We start from the raw sequence: 16,195 nt of genomic DNA on the forward strand, positions 1-16,195 counted from the left end.
GCGGACTGTTGGTTACGTCCAATTCAACCGACCGGTCAAAACCCGCAATGTAATAAAACTTGCATGCGAGTTCTCGTATCTAAATGAGCCCTAAATGTTGCCCCTCCCCCTTCCCTTGGTCATGGAACTGGCCATATGGACTCCGGTGGTCACACACATGTAAAAATAATATTTACTCACCGCCTGGTTGGTGTGATAGAAGAAATCATGCAGTATATCGAATATGGAGGTCTCGGAGAGGATCAGCTTCTGCAGGTTCTCGGGATGGAAGTCGTGTCCGTACATGTCCACGGCCGACAGGAAGATGGACTCCATTTGGTTGTGGCGGAGCTCGTAGGCAGGTTGATGCGCGGCGATCAGTACCTGGGGAAACATTATGTTGTGATAAATAAATAAATAATAATAATGAATAAATAAATAAATAAATATTATAGGACATTTTTTACACAAATTGACTAAGCCCCACGGTAAGCTCAAGAAGGCTTGTGTTGTGGGTACTCAGACAACGATATAAATACTTAATTACATAGAAAACAACCATGACTCAGGAACAAATATCTGTATCGTCATACAAATAAAGTCGTCAAAAGGTCGTGTTATACATTGTTATACATCGCTGTACATACACAGATGTAGTGCATAATTATTTTCCATCGTATTTTCACGGAAACGTACGAACGTGTCTTGCTATTTCAGTCAGTCTCGGTACAAAAAGTACTGACGTTGACTGAAGTAGCATGACAAATACGAATGTTTCCGAAAAAATACGATGGAAAACAATTATGCACTACATCTGTAGGTAGAGCAATGAGCAAGGGCACCGTGTAAGGGCCACCACACGCTAGCGTCTTCTGAGCGTCGGCTATCTAGTCAGTGACATGGAACTTGGCGTCGCTGCGCGGTTGCGTCAACGTTGCGTCGAGCAGCAGCCATAGATTTAAATATACGTTGACGCGCGGAAGACGCTAGTGTGGGGTGGCCCTAAACTATTCTGCTGACGCTTTAGGAGCATTCCACGGGCTCCCGTACAAACGCGTTTTATTTCCTGTTTTGTGACTTTTTTATCGGCATTTAAAGCAGGCGATTATTTTTCTGTGCATATTTTTGACCATTTGTCATAGAAAAGGAAACTCTTATACGTGAAAATCTTCAGAAAATTCGCGTTTGTACGGGACAAACGGTAGACAATTTCATGGAATGCTCCTTTAGCAGGTCAGATGGCGGGCAAGAGTATAATGGCATGGCAGGGTCGCCATGTAGTGTTGGATGTTCAATGTAACTACTCGGTTGAAGTATAGTGCTCTGTTTATCAAAAGCTTGTAACTTGTAATACAAGTGGAAGTCCTTTTTTGACAGCTTTTGTTAGGTCTATAATGTCTTAAATGTACTGTAAGAGCTTATATACTAGAGCGCTATATACATGTCAGGGTAAGGCGTAGCACACACTACAAAGGGATAAAACATATATTAACTAATCGTAGCTTTTAAAGTTTTTTTGCGTAAGGGGTTTTTTTTAATTATGGTATTATAAGCTTATGTAATAATACAAGTATGTAAAAATAAATCACTCACTTGTCGCGCCCTGAGAGCGACGCGGCTGTGCTCGGCGCGGTGCAGTGACGTCAGCTCGTTCAAGATGGCCGCCAGCTCGTCGGTCAGACCGGGCTCGTTGGACCAGAGGTGGTCGATTAGCAAGGTCACCTGATGATTAAAAATATTATTTAAATAATAGAATAATACTGTGAAAATAATTATGGGCCCTGGAGGGCAAGTGCATAATACCTTAAGTTAAGCTCATTTTACTTAAAGGACACATTATTTAATTGTTTTAAAGAAACAACTACTTTTCTACCCTACTCACATATATATGTGGCGTTATCTATGAAAAGGGACCTTATTGTCGATGGCGCTTACGCCATTATTAACGATGCTCCGATATAAATACAATGCCGCGCGACGCTGTGCGGCGTAAGCGCCATCGACAATAAGGTCCCTTTTCATAGATAATGCCCCATATTACCTAACCCTTTGCCTATGTATTACTTATGATTGTTGTAATAAATTCTTGTCCCTAATACAAAAACAACTGGTTTCAAAGATCTTGTTTCTCTTTTTTTTTTTTTTTCACCCTGTGTATGTAGAATATATACGTACCAGAAGGTTCTTCTTGGCGACCTGGTTGTGCGAGAATATGATGTCGGCGACCACTTGTATGTCGTCCTTGTGTTTGTCGCGGAGCGCCATCACACACTTGTCGTACGAACCTGATACAATAAAACGCTAGTCTGTAATCGCCCTAAAAGTGTAAATCAAAATAATTATCATATTTATATATCAGCAACTAAGTTTGGATGCATTAACATGCGTATTATTAAACGATGAAATTAGGTAGGGTTGTTACAATTTGGTGCCGTGACCAGCATTTCACATAAATCGTTATTTGTTTTACAAGGGTTCAAAGTTGTTGTTTAATATTGATAGCCAAGCAAGCGAAAGGTTCCAAGATTGACTCACCGCGCGAGTGATTCGAAAGTGGAATCTTGAGCATTACGAGGGTTTCGACATGAGGGTTAAACAAACTTTTCCACCGCGTGAAACACAACATTTTTCACCGCGCCAATGCGAGGAATATCTTATAGTCGCACCAAACAAAGTCTGCAGCGGATTTGATAGCCCACGCAGTGTAAGTGTGATGTATACGACATAATTTCATAGAAGTTTGACGTTTAAAATGACACTTGCACTGCGTGGGCTATCAAAATCGCTGCAGACTTTTTACGGTCTGACTATAACTGTAAAACAGTCTGTGCTTCTTGGTCCAACTTCATATCCGTTCAGGAATATATTGAAATCCTTCGGGTTTACGAAGCACTCTATTTAGTAAAAACTTACCTAGTTGGAAGTTGCTTTCGACTTGGTAATATTGTTTCAATAAGTCGTAGACGGCCGCCTTCATTCTGCCTCGTATGCCATTCCTGTATATAATATAAATATTACTTATACAATAGGAAACAGTTAAACTGTGGAATTTTTATTTTTATGAAATTTTAAATTTTGAACTCCAAGAACATCTCAAATTTAGGATATATACATTGACACTCAAGACGTAAATATGTCATTTTACTCGCTTGCAACACAATCTACTACTTAATATATTATTGCATTACAAATGCTGTACAGTCAAGTGTAAAAATATAGGTGCACTCATCACACACAAAGGTATATCCCATAGCTCTTATGTCAGAGAATTAAGAACTATGGGACATATTTTTGACTAAGTTGTATGCACTCATATTTTTACACTTGACTGTACATGAGTCCCTTGGTTATTAGAACATCACAATCGCATAGGATTTCATAATAAATTATTTCAATTACCACAATTTCAATCCATAGACCGGTCTGGCCTAGTGGGTAGTGACCCTGCCTGCGAAGCCGATGGTCCTGGGTTCGAATCCCAGTAAGGGCATTTATTTGTGTGATGAACACTAATATTTGTTCCTGAGTCATGGGTGTTTTCTATGTATATAAGTATGTATTTATCTATATAAGTATGTATATCGTCGCCTAGTACCCATAGTACAAGCTTTGCTTAGTTTGGGGCTAGGTTGATCTGTGTAAAAATGTCCCCAATATTTATTTATTTATTTATAGACCAGTATGCTATTCACTTTTACTACAATAGTCCCAATGCCTGCTGCGACCGGTTCATGGATGTTTATTGTTGCGCCTGTGAACGGGTTCCAGCAGGCGTTCCACATGACATTAAAGCTCTCCAAGGGGCCTCTACGTGTTGGATCTATATCCCCACGCAAGCCTATCAAAAAACCGGGATTTACCGTGAAATCCAAAATGGAGAAACAAAATATTACCTGTATCTCTGCACTAAGAGAACTAAGGCCTGTGTGCTCATGAAGAAGACATCTCGGTCCGCCCGCTTAGGCAGAGAGGCGGCGTGGCTGTAACGATGGATATACATGTAAATTAAATTTGAAAAAAAAAACCGGGCAAGTGCGAGTCGGACTCACGCACGAAGGGTTCCGTACCACAATGCAAAAAAAAAGCAAAGAAAAAACGGTCACCCATCCAAGTACTGACCCCTCCCGACGTTGCTTAACTTTGGTCAAAAATCACGTTTGTTGTATGGGAGCCCCATTTAAATCTTTATTTTATTCTGTTTTTAGTATTTGTTGTTATAGCGGCAACAGAAATACATTATCTGTGAAAATTTCAACTGTCTAGCTATCACGGTTCGTGAGATACAGCCTGGTGACAGACGGACGGACGGACGGACGGACGGACGGACGGACGGACGGACGGACGGACGGACGGACGGACGGACGGACGGGCGGACGGACGGACGGACGGACAGCGAAGTCTTAGTAATAGGGTCCCGTTTTACCCTTTGGGTACGGAACCCTAAAAAACAAAGGCTGTCATGGTCACAGACAAAATTTTCGGGACTAAAACGGACCAGTGCTAGTTATTAATTAACCCTTTAACCGCCAGAGTCTGATACATAAGACATTACATATCCAGCTCATTTCGCCACATTCTGATAAATAAGACAAAGATCTGATTTGGTTTTTACAGCACATTTATAACTCCCGTAACTATAGGTATGCCAACCTTACTCTGCGTGGTACAATTACTGTCGGTGGCGACACGAGCACGCTCGATCAAAAACTGCTGGCGGTTAAAAGGTTAAATATCGACTGAAGAATATTGTTTTATTTTTGTACAAGGTTTCAATAACTGGCCAGCCTTCAATAACTAGCCGCCTAAAATGAATTCTGTTTATAGATGAATAGAATTCATTTTTAGTTTAGGGCGGCCAGTTACTAAAAGTGGCGAGATACTGGCGATAATTCCTATTACTTACTGGTCTATAACACTAGCTATCTGCTGGCTAGGGAACTGCGCTAGCACACTAGTGATATTCCTCTCGTATAGCGTCATCAGTTTGCGGACCTTCTTCTCTACCGCGAGAGGGATGCGGCCTGACGCTGAGGATAGGACCTGTCGGTAAAAACATGGATTTTATTAGAAAAAATGCTTGCATGTGGCAATTTTTCCTATTAATATGCTAAACGAGCGGTTAAACAACAACTTTGGCTCCTTGCAAAACAAATAACGATTATTTTTGTGAAAATGTTGGTCACGGCACCAAATTGTAACAACCCTACCTAATATTTTCATTTAATAATATGCAATAATATGCGGTGTGGGCCACACATATTGTAGATATTATAGCAATTATAGTTAAATAAGTATAACTTGTAGTGGTTGTTTGTTTACCTAAATAAATGAAAAAAAATATGCATGTTAATGCATCCAAATTTACTCAGTAAATTAAAAATATGATAAAAATATGAATAATTATTATGTATTTTGATTTACACTTTTAACTACCAATCTCGTCGGACAAATTGGGTAAATAAAAGGGTTATTAGCTAGTTTGTAAGCGATTTGGTGCACCTGTTAAGCTTATAAATGTCCATTATATATAAAAAAAAATCTCAATTCCGATAATCAGAGCCACAAGCATGTGCATCCGCGGCACACGGCACAGATTAAAATCCACAAAAAAATGCTAGGCTTTGACGACGGGGCAGCCCTGCCCGCAGCCCTAGCCCTAACCCACCACTACCAACCAACTCGCTTCGTATACATATGTACCTGTTTTTATTTGCCTGTTTTATTTTAAATAAATCAGAAATCAGAAATTATTTATTTGCATTGATACAGTATGGGGATGTTACAATATGGTGTTACAGATCATGTACCTAGCTTGCATGCAAGCGTGCAAATTCATCATTATAATCATAAATTTAAATAAATATAAAATGTCAAATTGAAATAATTGAAAAAATAACAAAATATTAACACAATAGGCATGTCACAATACAATTAATAACTAAATATCACTAATTTGAACATTGTTGGTATTCGAGATATGACTTTACGCTATAAAAACAACGCTCTGAGAGCCAGTTTGTCAAACTGCGTTTAAAAGCGTTTCCCTCTAGCAGCTTTAGTTCCTCCGGGAGATTATTAAACTCGTTGTTGTTTAAAAAAAAAATGTATGTTAAAGTCAGGTCGTTCAGTGACTGATACAGGCGGTTTTGTATTTGGTCGGTTAACCAATAAATAACTGACCTCCTGGAGCTCTTGTAGGGGCAGCGACGGGTCCCTGAGGCTCTGCATGAACTTCTCGACGACCTCGCGCGACCGCGGCGTGTTATACGGCTCCGGCAAACAGTAACCTGAGGAAACGGAAATTCGCTCACTAACTTACATTGGCACTTATAACCCGGCAACCTTCAAATCAAGAGTGAACAGGCACCTTCTGGGCGAGCTCGCTCCATCGTAGGCCACGTCTACGCCTCGGCTAGTCTGTGGCCATGAGTAAGCCCATTCATAATATAAAAAAAATGACGATTTTAATATATATATTTTATAAATAAATATTATAGGACATTTTTACACAAATTAACTAAGCCCCACGGTAAGCTCAAGAACACTACTATTTTTACTAGAATTGAGCACTAATCATTTAATCAAGTATGTTCTAGAGTTAGACCAAGAAAAGTCCGATTTTGATAGCACACGCAGTGCAAGTGTTATTTTAAACGTATAAGTGGAAACACCTCACTCACTACCTCAGGCGTACATAGGAGACCGCTTACCATCAGGCGCGCCGTATGCTTGTTTTCCACCGACATACAACGGTCAAAGACAGTTAATACATACCATCAAGAATGTTCTCCAATATAGCTCTGTACTTGTTATGTTGTTTCTCAGACAGATTAGGATTCTCTTCATGGCTTACATAGGCTACAGAGACTGCTTACTATCAGGCGGGCCGTACGCTTGAATGCGTAAGGAAGTTATAATCTTGTTATATTTTCAATTACGTTGAATTTCATTTGTTCGATAATTTTACGAGACAAATGAAATGCTGCCTACTTTGTTTTTAATAAAGGTTGAGATTCCATCGAAACTGAGTGTACATCCTAATGTTCATTGGGCGGCACGAGGTGGATACATACCGGCAAGAATATTCTCCAATATGGCCCTGTACTTGTTATGTTGCTGGCTGAGTTTCTCGGACAGATTTGGATTCTCTTCATGGGTGAACTGCCCCTTGTATGGCGTTGCTGTGGTTACTAGCGATGGGTCGTCCAGCTCTGTAAAAATATTGTATTTATGTAGAAAATGCGAGACTTTTAAACAATCTTTGACTCATAAACTGTAATGAGACGATATCCCTTCGCGCCTACATTTTTGGAAGTTTGCTGCCTTTTTCTACTGACAAGATTTGCTTGACCATCTATAGTTCGTTTTTTTAGCATTAGAAATAAGGTAAACAATCTTGATGTGTCTTTTAATTGAAAAACACATTTTAAAAATGAGTTACGGCAAATATGTAACAATTATGAATCTAATACGATCATTTATATTCTTCTGCTTTCATAAGTAATACTTTTTGGTATTTAAGTAAGCGTTTTTCAATTAAAAGACATGTCAAGATGGCTTACCTTCTATCAAGTTCTTTCTAATGCTAAAAAACTAACTATACAGGGTGATTCATGAGACGTGAGCAGGACTAATCCTGCACACTCAGTAACTGATAATTGATCGATCACCGTCGTATTTAGGTGAAACAACGACACTTTTTCCTATTTTTTAACTTTTTGACGAGGGCAAATTTAATTCTCTACAATCATGGTCACCCTACAAGACCTAATTAATAAACATAAAACCTCTTTAACCGTAATGACAGCATTATGATTACGAAGAAAATAAACTGTCAAACTTAAGTGAGATACGAGTTTTCAAAAGTAACCAGACCGTGATGACATTAAATTTGACACAGAATATCGGTAGTTTAGTATTCTAATTGTAGGGTGACCATGCGTGTCGTAAATAAATTAATAACTTTTTTTTTCAACACAACTAGAAAATTAACGTTAACCTCACTAATACTGATACGAATCAGTTGCTTATAATTTACGAAATGCGCAGTGTTAGTCCTGCTCACGTCTCCTGAATCACCCTGTATATAATTATCATACATTAAAGAAAAAGTGACCAAATCCTAAATGAACTCCTGAATAAGAGCGTGTCAAGTATTTTGAACGCCTCGCCTGCTTAGCAACTTCTACTGCTGACTGTATTATAATAAAATAAAAAAATAAAAATTGTTTGAATTTTTTTTTTACAATCCATATATTATAATTATAAATTAAAATTTTCCTACGCTGCCTGCAATAATTTAGAATCATGAACGCAGCGAGAGACTCAACAGGCGTGAAGTGCAAAAACCTTTAGTTCCATGACTTTTTTTTATATTATAGGACATTCTTACACAGATTGACTAAGTTCCACAGTAAGCTCAAGAAGGCTTGTGTTGTGGATACTCAGACAACGATATATATAATATATAAATATGTACTTAAATACATAGAAAACAACCATGACTCAGGAACAAATATCTGTGTCATCACACAAATAAATGCCCTTACTGGGATTCGAACCCAGGACCGGCTTCACAGGCAGGGTCACTACCCACTAGGCCAGACCGGTCGTCAAAACCATGACTGTTTTCGCGGCAGCAAAATACGTTTTTTTTAGGCTGGTGCGGTGAAAAGCATTTTATTGTTATTACTATACAGTGTGTGTCTGACCATGGGGCTTTAAATCCAGGGCTCGATTCTACTCGCTCAACTGAGCTACTATTACTATGGCACCAACCTCGAAATCCCGATTTTTTTTCTTTTTCATACATTTTGGCTGCTCAGATGTCGGCGTTTTCTATGGAAAAGCCAAAAATTTTTCCCCGATTTGAGGGTTGGTCCCATAGTAAAAGTGGCTTACTTTAGCGAGTGAAATCAAGCCCTGGATTTAAAGCCCCATGGTCAGACACACCATGCATTTTAATGAGTTTACTTACCCAGAGTTCCTATGAGGGAACCCATCTCTAGTACAGCACCAGGCCTGAGGTTCCACGTGATCTTGCCGGCCTCGGGCGCCGACAGGGTCATCACCATTTTCATCACCTGGTGGACAAACACAAAAACAGTTCACATAATAAAATGGTGAAGGATGGTTCGTATTCAGAATCGCTCGCGGCATAGAATTTCACAAGTAAACCCACAGAATTATTGATAGTACTACCGTACAGAAAGGAAACTTCCTACGAAACCGAAGTTTGACAGCGGTTCAGGTTCGAATCATGCTGCCCCTTTCTAATATATGGCACTATCCCTTTCGGCTATTTAGGGTTGTCAATAATCAAGTAATTATCTTATCTGTGGTCGTGCACGCAAAAGGAAGTCAAGTGGTGCCAACCCTAATAATTGCTCGGAGCAATGCTGAGCCGAACGGAGCCGAGTTTGACCGAAGTCAGGAGTTTCGCACCCCTGGTAAAACTTCACCTATGTGTGGTGGTCTGGTGACGTCTTGCTTTTCGTAAACACCTCCTATCCTAATGAATTGCCCTTACAAGATGGTTTCATCTCGTTCACTCACCTCAATCTCGGCATAAGGCTGTCCTTTATCCACATGCCCGCCATCCTCGATAAGGCAATTGATGAGCTTCCCCGCAGAAAGGGACCTCAGTTTCGACGGGTCCTTTTCCTTCTCAAAGACTACGGTCTGGTTGCCAATGACGATACGGTATTTGTCCACTTCGTCTTTCAAATATGTGGTATAGGACGCGCCGTCCACGGAGAGTAAAGTGCCTGCAAAATTGAGCCTTATTAGTGGGGGATAACGTTTAAAATAAATTGACGTTTTAACTTAATCGAATTAGGATTGTTCATTTTTTTTTCAAATGTTCTATTTCGAAAACCATTTCGAGATATAAGGTTTTTAAACAGTTTCCGACATTTGCTGCGATATAATAATTGAGGATTGAAGATATTTCAACAAATATCCTTATGACCTTAGTTTGACCTTCTCCTGGGCTGAATGTAAAGTCATTGCATAATAAAAGTTATCGAACCATAGTAAATAAATCCGTCACTCACGTATTGTCAAAGTTATCATTGTCATCGATTGTCATAACAAAATTTTTCAGTTAAACCGCTGCGCTTGTTTGTTACAATTTGATTTATAATTAATACCTAAACAGTAGATTTCATTGCTTAATAAAATAATATATCAAAAACCTTGTTCCTATGTGTGGGAATGATTCACAAAAATAATAGTTCGAATCCACGAAGACCTACGACGTGAAAGATGGTGCCGTGAATTAAACTTGGAATACCTACCTACTTCACGTGTTACACACAGTATTGCTGTGAGAATCACGTTGATGTAAGTATAAAATTAATATTAATTTACTACAATTAAGTATTTAAAAGCTCACTTTATTGGTAGGGTCGTGGTATCTATTTATTTTCTGTGGTAATGTAGCCAGAGTATCTAAAGGCAAACCGTTAAACAAAGATGGTGCCTACTAGAAAGAAGGAATATACAAGAATACATAGCCATACTCAAAATTCAGCCTGAAACTGCTTTAAAAAGATATAATTTCTAATTTCCAGGTACATGTTGCAGTTCAAGCTGCTGATATCATGGTGGACAAGACTTAATAAAGAGTTGTGAATAATAAAACATGTTTTTGTTTACCTACTTTTTTATTAATTTGGGAAATATGTTATATATGTTTCCAAAAAAAATAGTAACTTTACATTAAATGTATGTTTATCATGTTCTGCACGAGCATCTGACAATGATGGCTTCTTATTGACCATCCAGAAGAGAAGTGTATGGTTTGTTATTTACTCTGTTCCCAGGCATTTAACGGTCGTAAAGTATTACGACGATTGATAATTAATATGACGTTCGTTTCAATACAAAATGCTCAACTTTGTTCTGGGCCCAAGTGCAGTTACATATCTCACAGCTGTATCTAAATAGGAATCACGATGACCTGAAATAATAGGATATAATTAGCAAAATTGGCATGTTCCTAATATAGTAGTATAAGTATGTAGTACAATATCCAAACAATGGTGACAAGCCGGTAGAAAGCACCCACTGGGTGCTAAGCTACCTTTAGCAATGGACGCTTGTAACGATTTTATGAATCCAATCTTCTTACAAATCGAATCAGTTAAAATATGTATGATGTAGGTAACTTACATTTGTATTTTTGCTCCCTTGATTTCAGCCAAGTTATGGTTGGAGTTGGATGCTATATGGATACATACTCCAATAAAACTAAGTTATATTATATAACTTAGGCAGATTTCTGGAATCAGCTTTCTCAAATTTATAGCGTAGGTATTTTGAAATTAATGATTCAAAATAAACGAGTTTTACATTCCAGACGATTGTTATTTATAGAAACACGTGACACTGACATTGTCGACAGGTGACATTACAATCAATTGACAATGACAACTATTTTTTTAATGCTTGTTGTTGCTTGTGCATTATCCTAATCAGCCGACGACATGTAATTTACGAGAAGTCGTATCTCATATTTTCAATAAATTATAAATATTCAACCGAGCCACGAATTACTAAATCATTCAAATTGATATCTTAAATTAACCTTGTAACGCGAACTTTCCCAAATATATCAATAAACTATGGTTAGTTCACATGGAGCCTACTAGATGGCACTAGTAGTCCTCGATTTCGATGTAAACATTAGCGATATTTTATCTTTCCCGTAGTTTTAAAAATCCAAAACCTTGCGTAACTTGTGTCATGTGTTGCCTAGTTTTTTATGTAAACATAACGAATGTGCAAACTAAGATTAATGTAAATTTGATAGCTTCCAGTTCCTAGGCAATGTTTAGTTCCTTGAGCCTCACAGGATGGCTCTACTAGTACCCAATGTTTTGTTCTTAAACCCAATGTTCCTGGAGTCTTAAAATTATGATTTCAAGCATTCCATAACACTTGTATTTTTACTAAAACGTAGCAAATGTATAGATTTGGATTAACGTAATCTTGAACATTCATACATATATAGTTCACGTATCTGCATAAAGATGGCGTTAATAGGCCTAGCATATCTCGTTTCTGAAACCTGTAAAAAATACAGAACATCATGTAACATGTTCCTAAAAATATATCGAATGTATCTAAATAGTTTAACATACATAAAAACAACGCGCATGTTCGTACAATTTAACTGTTTACCAACTTGTCACTAGATGTCACTGTACAGCGCGCATACTAATCCTACATGGCGGTGTTAAGATTTTTCCTAGAATAAGGACCCGATTCACCGAATATTGTTAATGTTGAGAATTAGCTAGGCGATAGATTCGTACGTCTTGCGTACCCCCTGGGACCTTGACGGACTATCTTATCAGTAAATAGTAGTTTTCCCGGTTCCCTTTGCGCTCGACAGTTGTACGTCTTGGACGCTGCTCGGCCGTAGGAGATTCGTTAATTTAGTCAATTTGGACATATATCTGTCTGTCTCACGCCCCACCTGTCCAAGAAAACTATTCTACATCTGGCGCACAACGTGAGGGCCGTGCCGTGACATCGCAACGAGTTTATGCCTGTCGTAACACGTCGAAGAGCGAAATTCTTGCGGCAAAACGTAGAGATGGCGGTCAATATGACAGAGAGCCAGTTCCAGCAGCTATTGGGAGCAATTACCAGCGCTGCACGACCTGCTCCGACTCCGGCGAAACATAGCTCCTTCGCTAAGGCCACCTTCTCCTACGACGGTACAAGGGATCCAGCCTGCGTGCGAACGTTCCTGACTGCGGCTACGTGCTTCAAAAACGTCGGGAACATAAGCGACAGCGACGCGCTACGTAGCCTGCCTCTCATCCTCAAGGACACCGCAGCCGTTTGGTGGAACGGCATAAAGGATTCTGTAAAAACCTGGGCGGACTTCGACAGCAGATTGCGTAGAGCATTTTCACCCAAGAAACCCGCGCATATGCTGTACAGGGAGATTGTCCTAAACGATCAGGGTCCTCGGGAGCTTACTGAGACCTTTGTCGCCAAGCAGAGAGACTTACTTGCTCAGATGCCGGAGCCGCAACTCCTGGAGACACAGCAACTCGACTTGGTGTACGGGACCCTACACAGAAAGATAAAGGAGAAGGTACCTAGGGAATCTGTTCTGAGCTTCGATGCCCTCCTAGAAGCAGCACAATCGGTCGAGATGTTGTTGGATGACGAACCCCCTCTACAGCCACCGCTACCAACAAAGAAGGAGCGTATCAGGTGTAACTACTGCCGAGTGGTAGGCCACACTGAAGATGTGTGCCGAAAGAAAGCGAGAGAAGCTGCAGCCCGAGATGCGGTGAAAGTTGAAGCGCTGCCACCAGCCACAGCTAGTACCTCCGCAGCAACGGCGACGCAGGCACCATCTCCGTCACAGCCCATCTTCGCGTGCTACGGGTGTGGTACGCCAGGCGTAGTCAGGAGCAAATGCCCGAAGTGTGCGGCAGCTAAAGGTTCGACTAAGGTGGAACGTGTCGATTTCTGTGCCACTGGGATCGCTGAAGACTACTCCATGGATATCCGGAGGAGACCCATAATTGGAATCGGGATAGACGCAATGTCAGGGACAGCTTACGTAGACACGTGTGCCAAAAGTAACGTGGCATCGTATGAATTGTACACCTGCCTGAAGAGGCGTGGTTACAGAATCAGCGTGGAGTCTGCGAGGGTAAAGTTGGCTGACGGCGATGAGAGGTTGCAGGAAGTCCTGAACCTAAAATGCGTGGTAAACGTGTGCGACCGCGCAGTCCCCACCAAATTCATTGTGTTCCCTGGCAAACGGGACACGAGAACACTCTTGGGAGTACCCTTCCTCCAAGATGCCGGCATCGTCGTGAATGTGCCACAGATGACGTGGTACTTCATCGACAACCCCACGAAAATATATGAGTTGGGAGAAGAAGATGACAGGGAACAATCATTGACGTACGTGTCACAACCTGGTCTGAATTACGGCATAGCGGCATCAGCAGTGACGACGAGCGCGCCTGTGCCGAAATATGGATCAGCGCTACAGCGAGCCCTACCATTCGACGCCGAACTACCTTCGGAGTCTGCTGCAGTCCCATACAGGCTGATCCCATTGGCCATTGATGACCTGCCGGTGGTACCTCATACGCGCAAGAGAGCGAAACCCCTAGATACCCTAGACTTAGTGGCCCCCCTATTTGACGGCTACTCACCGAGGTTTGTGGACGATATGTACAAAGACGCACAAAAGGCTCTCAGCACGACGGAGATTGAGCTATCCCCACACTCACGGGAGTTGTTCCCGGAACCCAGTCGGATCAGCCGTACTTTGTAAAGCATGGGTGCCTTCCAAAGTTTCACCCGGTAACAAATACGTGCAGTCATACCGAAGAGGGGGAGGGTTCCCCTAAAGACTACCCCTGAACTAGCAGTCACGAGTGGACGTCCGCCCAACGGCCTCAACGCAACGAAGACTTTCCTGTCACCGCGCCGGGTCGTCTGCAGTTCCAGAGGGGGAGACTGTAACGCGAACTTTCCCAAATATATCAATAAACTATGGTTAGTTCACATGGAGCCTACTAGATGGCACTAGTAGTCCTCGATTTCGATGTAAACATTAGCGATATTTTATCTTTCCCGTAGTTTTAAAAATCCAAAACCTTGCGTAACTTGTGTCATGTGTTGCCTAGTTTTTTATGTAAACATAACGAATGTGCAAACTAAGATTAATGTAAATTTGATAGCTTCCAGTTCCTAGGCAATGTTTAGTTCCTTGAGCCTCACAGGATGGCTCTACTAGTACCCAATGTTTTGTTCTTAAACCCAATGTTCCTGGAGTCTTAAAATTATGATTTCAAGCATTCCATAACACTTGTATTTTTACTAAAACGTAGCAAATGTATAGATTTGGATTAACGTAATCTTGAACATTCATACATATATAGTTCACGTATCTGCATAAAGATGGCGTTAATAGGCCTAGCATATCTCGTTTCTGAAACCTGTAAAAAATACAGAACATCATGTAACATGTTCCTAAAAATATATCGAATGTATCTAAATAGTTTAACATACATAAAAACAACGCGCATGTTCGTACAATTTAACTGTTTACCAACTTGTCACTAGATGTCACTGTACAGCGCGCATACTAATCCTACATGGCGGTGTTAAGATTTTTCCTAGAATAAGGACCCGATTCACCGAATATTGTTAATGTTGAGAATTAGCTAGGCGATAGATTCGTACGTCTTGCGTACCCCCTGGGACCTTGACGGACTATCTTATCAGTAAATAGTAGTTTTCCCGGTTCCCTTTGCGCTCGACAGTTGTACGTCTTGGACGCTGCTCGGCCGTAGGAGATTCGTTAATTTAGTCAATTTGGACATATATCTGTCTGTCTCACGCCCCACCTGTCCAAGAAAACTATTCTACAACCTATATTTTCAGAAAATAAAATAAAAATGGGGGTCTAAAAAAAATGAACAATCCTAATTAATGAAACAAACAAAACAAAATTCTATGTTCGGATAATCAAGGTTCTACTGTAATACAAAACACGTTGGACTAAAAACAACCTTGGTCTTTCCATTTTACCCCGGTCTTCTCACGGTCTACTGAGGTCTTTCCATCTCATATACTAGTTTAAACATACTGAATATGTTATATACTGGATAAACTCTTGGTTTTCCATTTTATCCCGGTCTTTTCACGGTCTATTGAGGTATTTGCATCTCATATACAAATTTTTGCATAAAGCAAATTTTTGAAGCGCTGGTGGCCTAGCGGTGAGAGCGTGCGACTTGCAATCTGGAAGGTCGCGGGTTCAAACCCCGGCTCGTACCAATGAGTTTTTCGGAACTTATGTACGAAATATCATTTGATATTTACCAGTCGCTTTTCGGTGAAGGAAAACATCGTGAGGAAACCGGACTAATCCCAATAAGGCCTAGTTTACCCTCTGGGTTGGAAGGTCAGATGGCAGTCGCTTTCGTAAAACTGGTGCCTACGTCAAATCATGGGATTAGTTGTCAAGCGGACCCCAGGCTCCCATGAGCCGTGGCAGAATGCCGGGATAACGCGAGGAAGAAGAAGATACAAATTTTTGCATACTGAACATGTTCCATGCTAATTAGACTCTTGGTCTTTCTATTTATACCTCAGTCTTCACGATCTACTGCGTTTTATTACCTCATATGCTAATATTAGCATACAAACCATGTTTTAAGCT

The 16,195-nt window shown here is 40.4% G+C and overlaps 1 protein-coding gene across 2 annotated transcripts in view; it reads right to left on the reverse strand.

Annotated features, from left to right (window-relative positions):
- Positions 1-16,195, reverse strand: part of LOC134677907 (acetyl-CoA carboxylase) — a 140,409-nt gene that overhangs the window by 77,990 nt on the left and 46,224 nt on the right. For both annotated transcript variants that reach the window (XM_063536353.1, XM_063536352.1), the window contains 10 exons: positions 9,535-9,746; positions 8,957-9,062; positions 7,053-7,190; positions 6,160-6,266; positions 4,883-5,019; positions 3,873-3,959; positions 2,893-2,975; positions 2,155-2,264; positions 1,573-1,701; positions 181-363 (listed from right to left, as the gene is read on the reverse strand). In XM_063536353.1, coding sequence (XP_063392423.1) covers positions 181-363; positions 1,573-1,701; positions 2,155-2,264; positions 2,893-2,975; positions 3,873-3,959; positions 4,883-5,019; positions 6,160-6,266; positions 7,053-7,190; positions 8,957-9,062; positions 9,535-9,746 — 1,292 coding nt within the window. The remainder of the gene's footprint in view (positions 1-180; positions 364-1,572; positions 1,702-2,154; positions 2,265-2,892; positions 2,976-3,872; positions 3,960-4,882; positions 5,020-6,159; positions 6,267-7,052; positions 7,191-8,956; positions 9,063-9,534; positions 9,747-16,195) is intronic.

This window comes from Cydia fagiglandana, chromosome 27 (assembly GCF_963556715.1).
Source record: "Cydia fagiglandana chromosome 27, ilCydFagi1.1, whole genome shotgun sequence".
NCBI classification, from domain to species: Eukaryota; Metazoa; Arthropoda; class Insecta; order Lepidoptera; family Tortricidae; genus Cydia; species Cydia fagiglandana.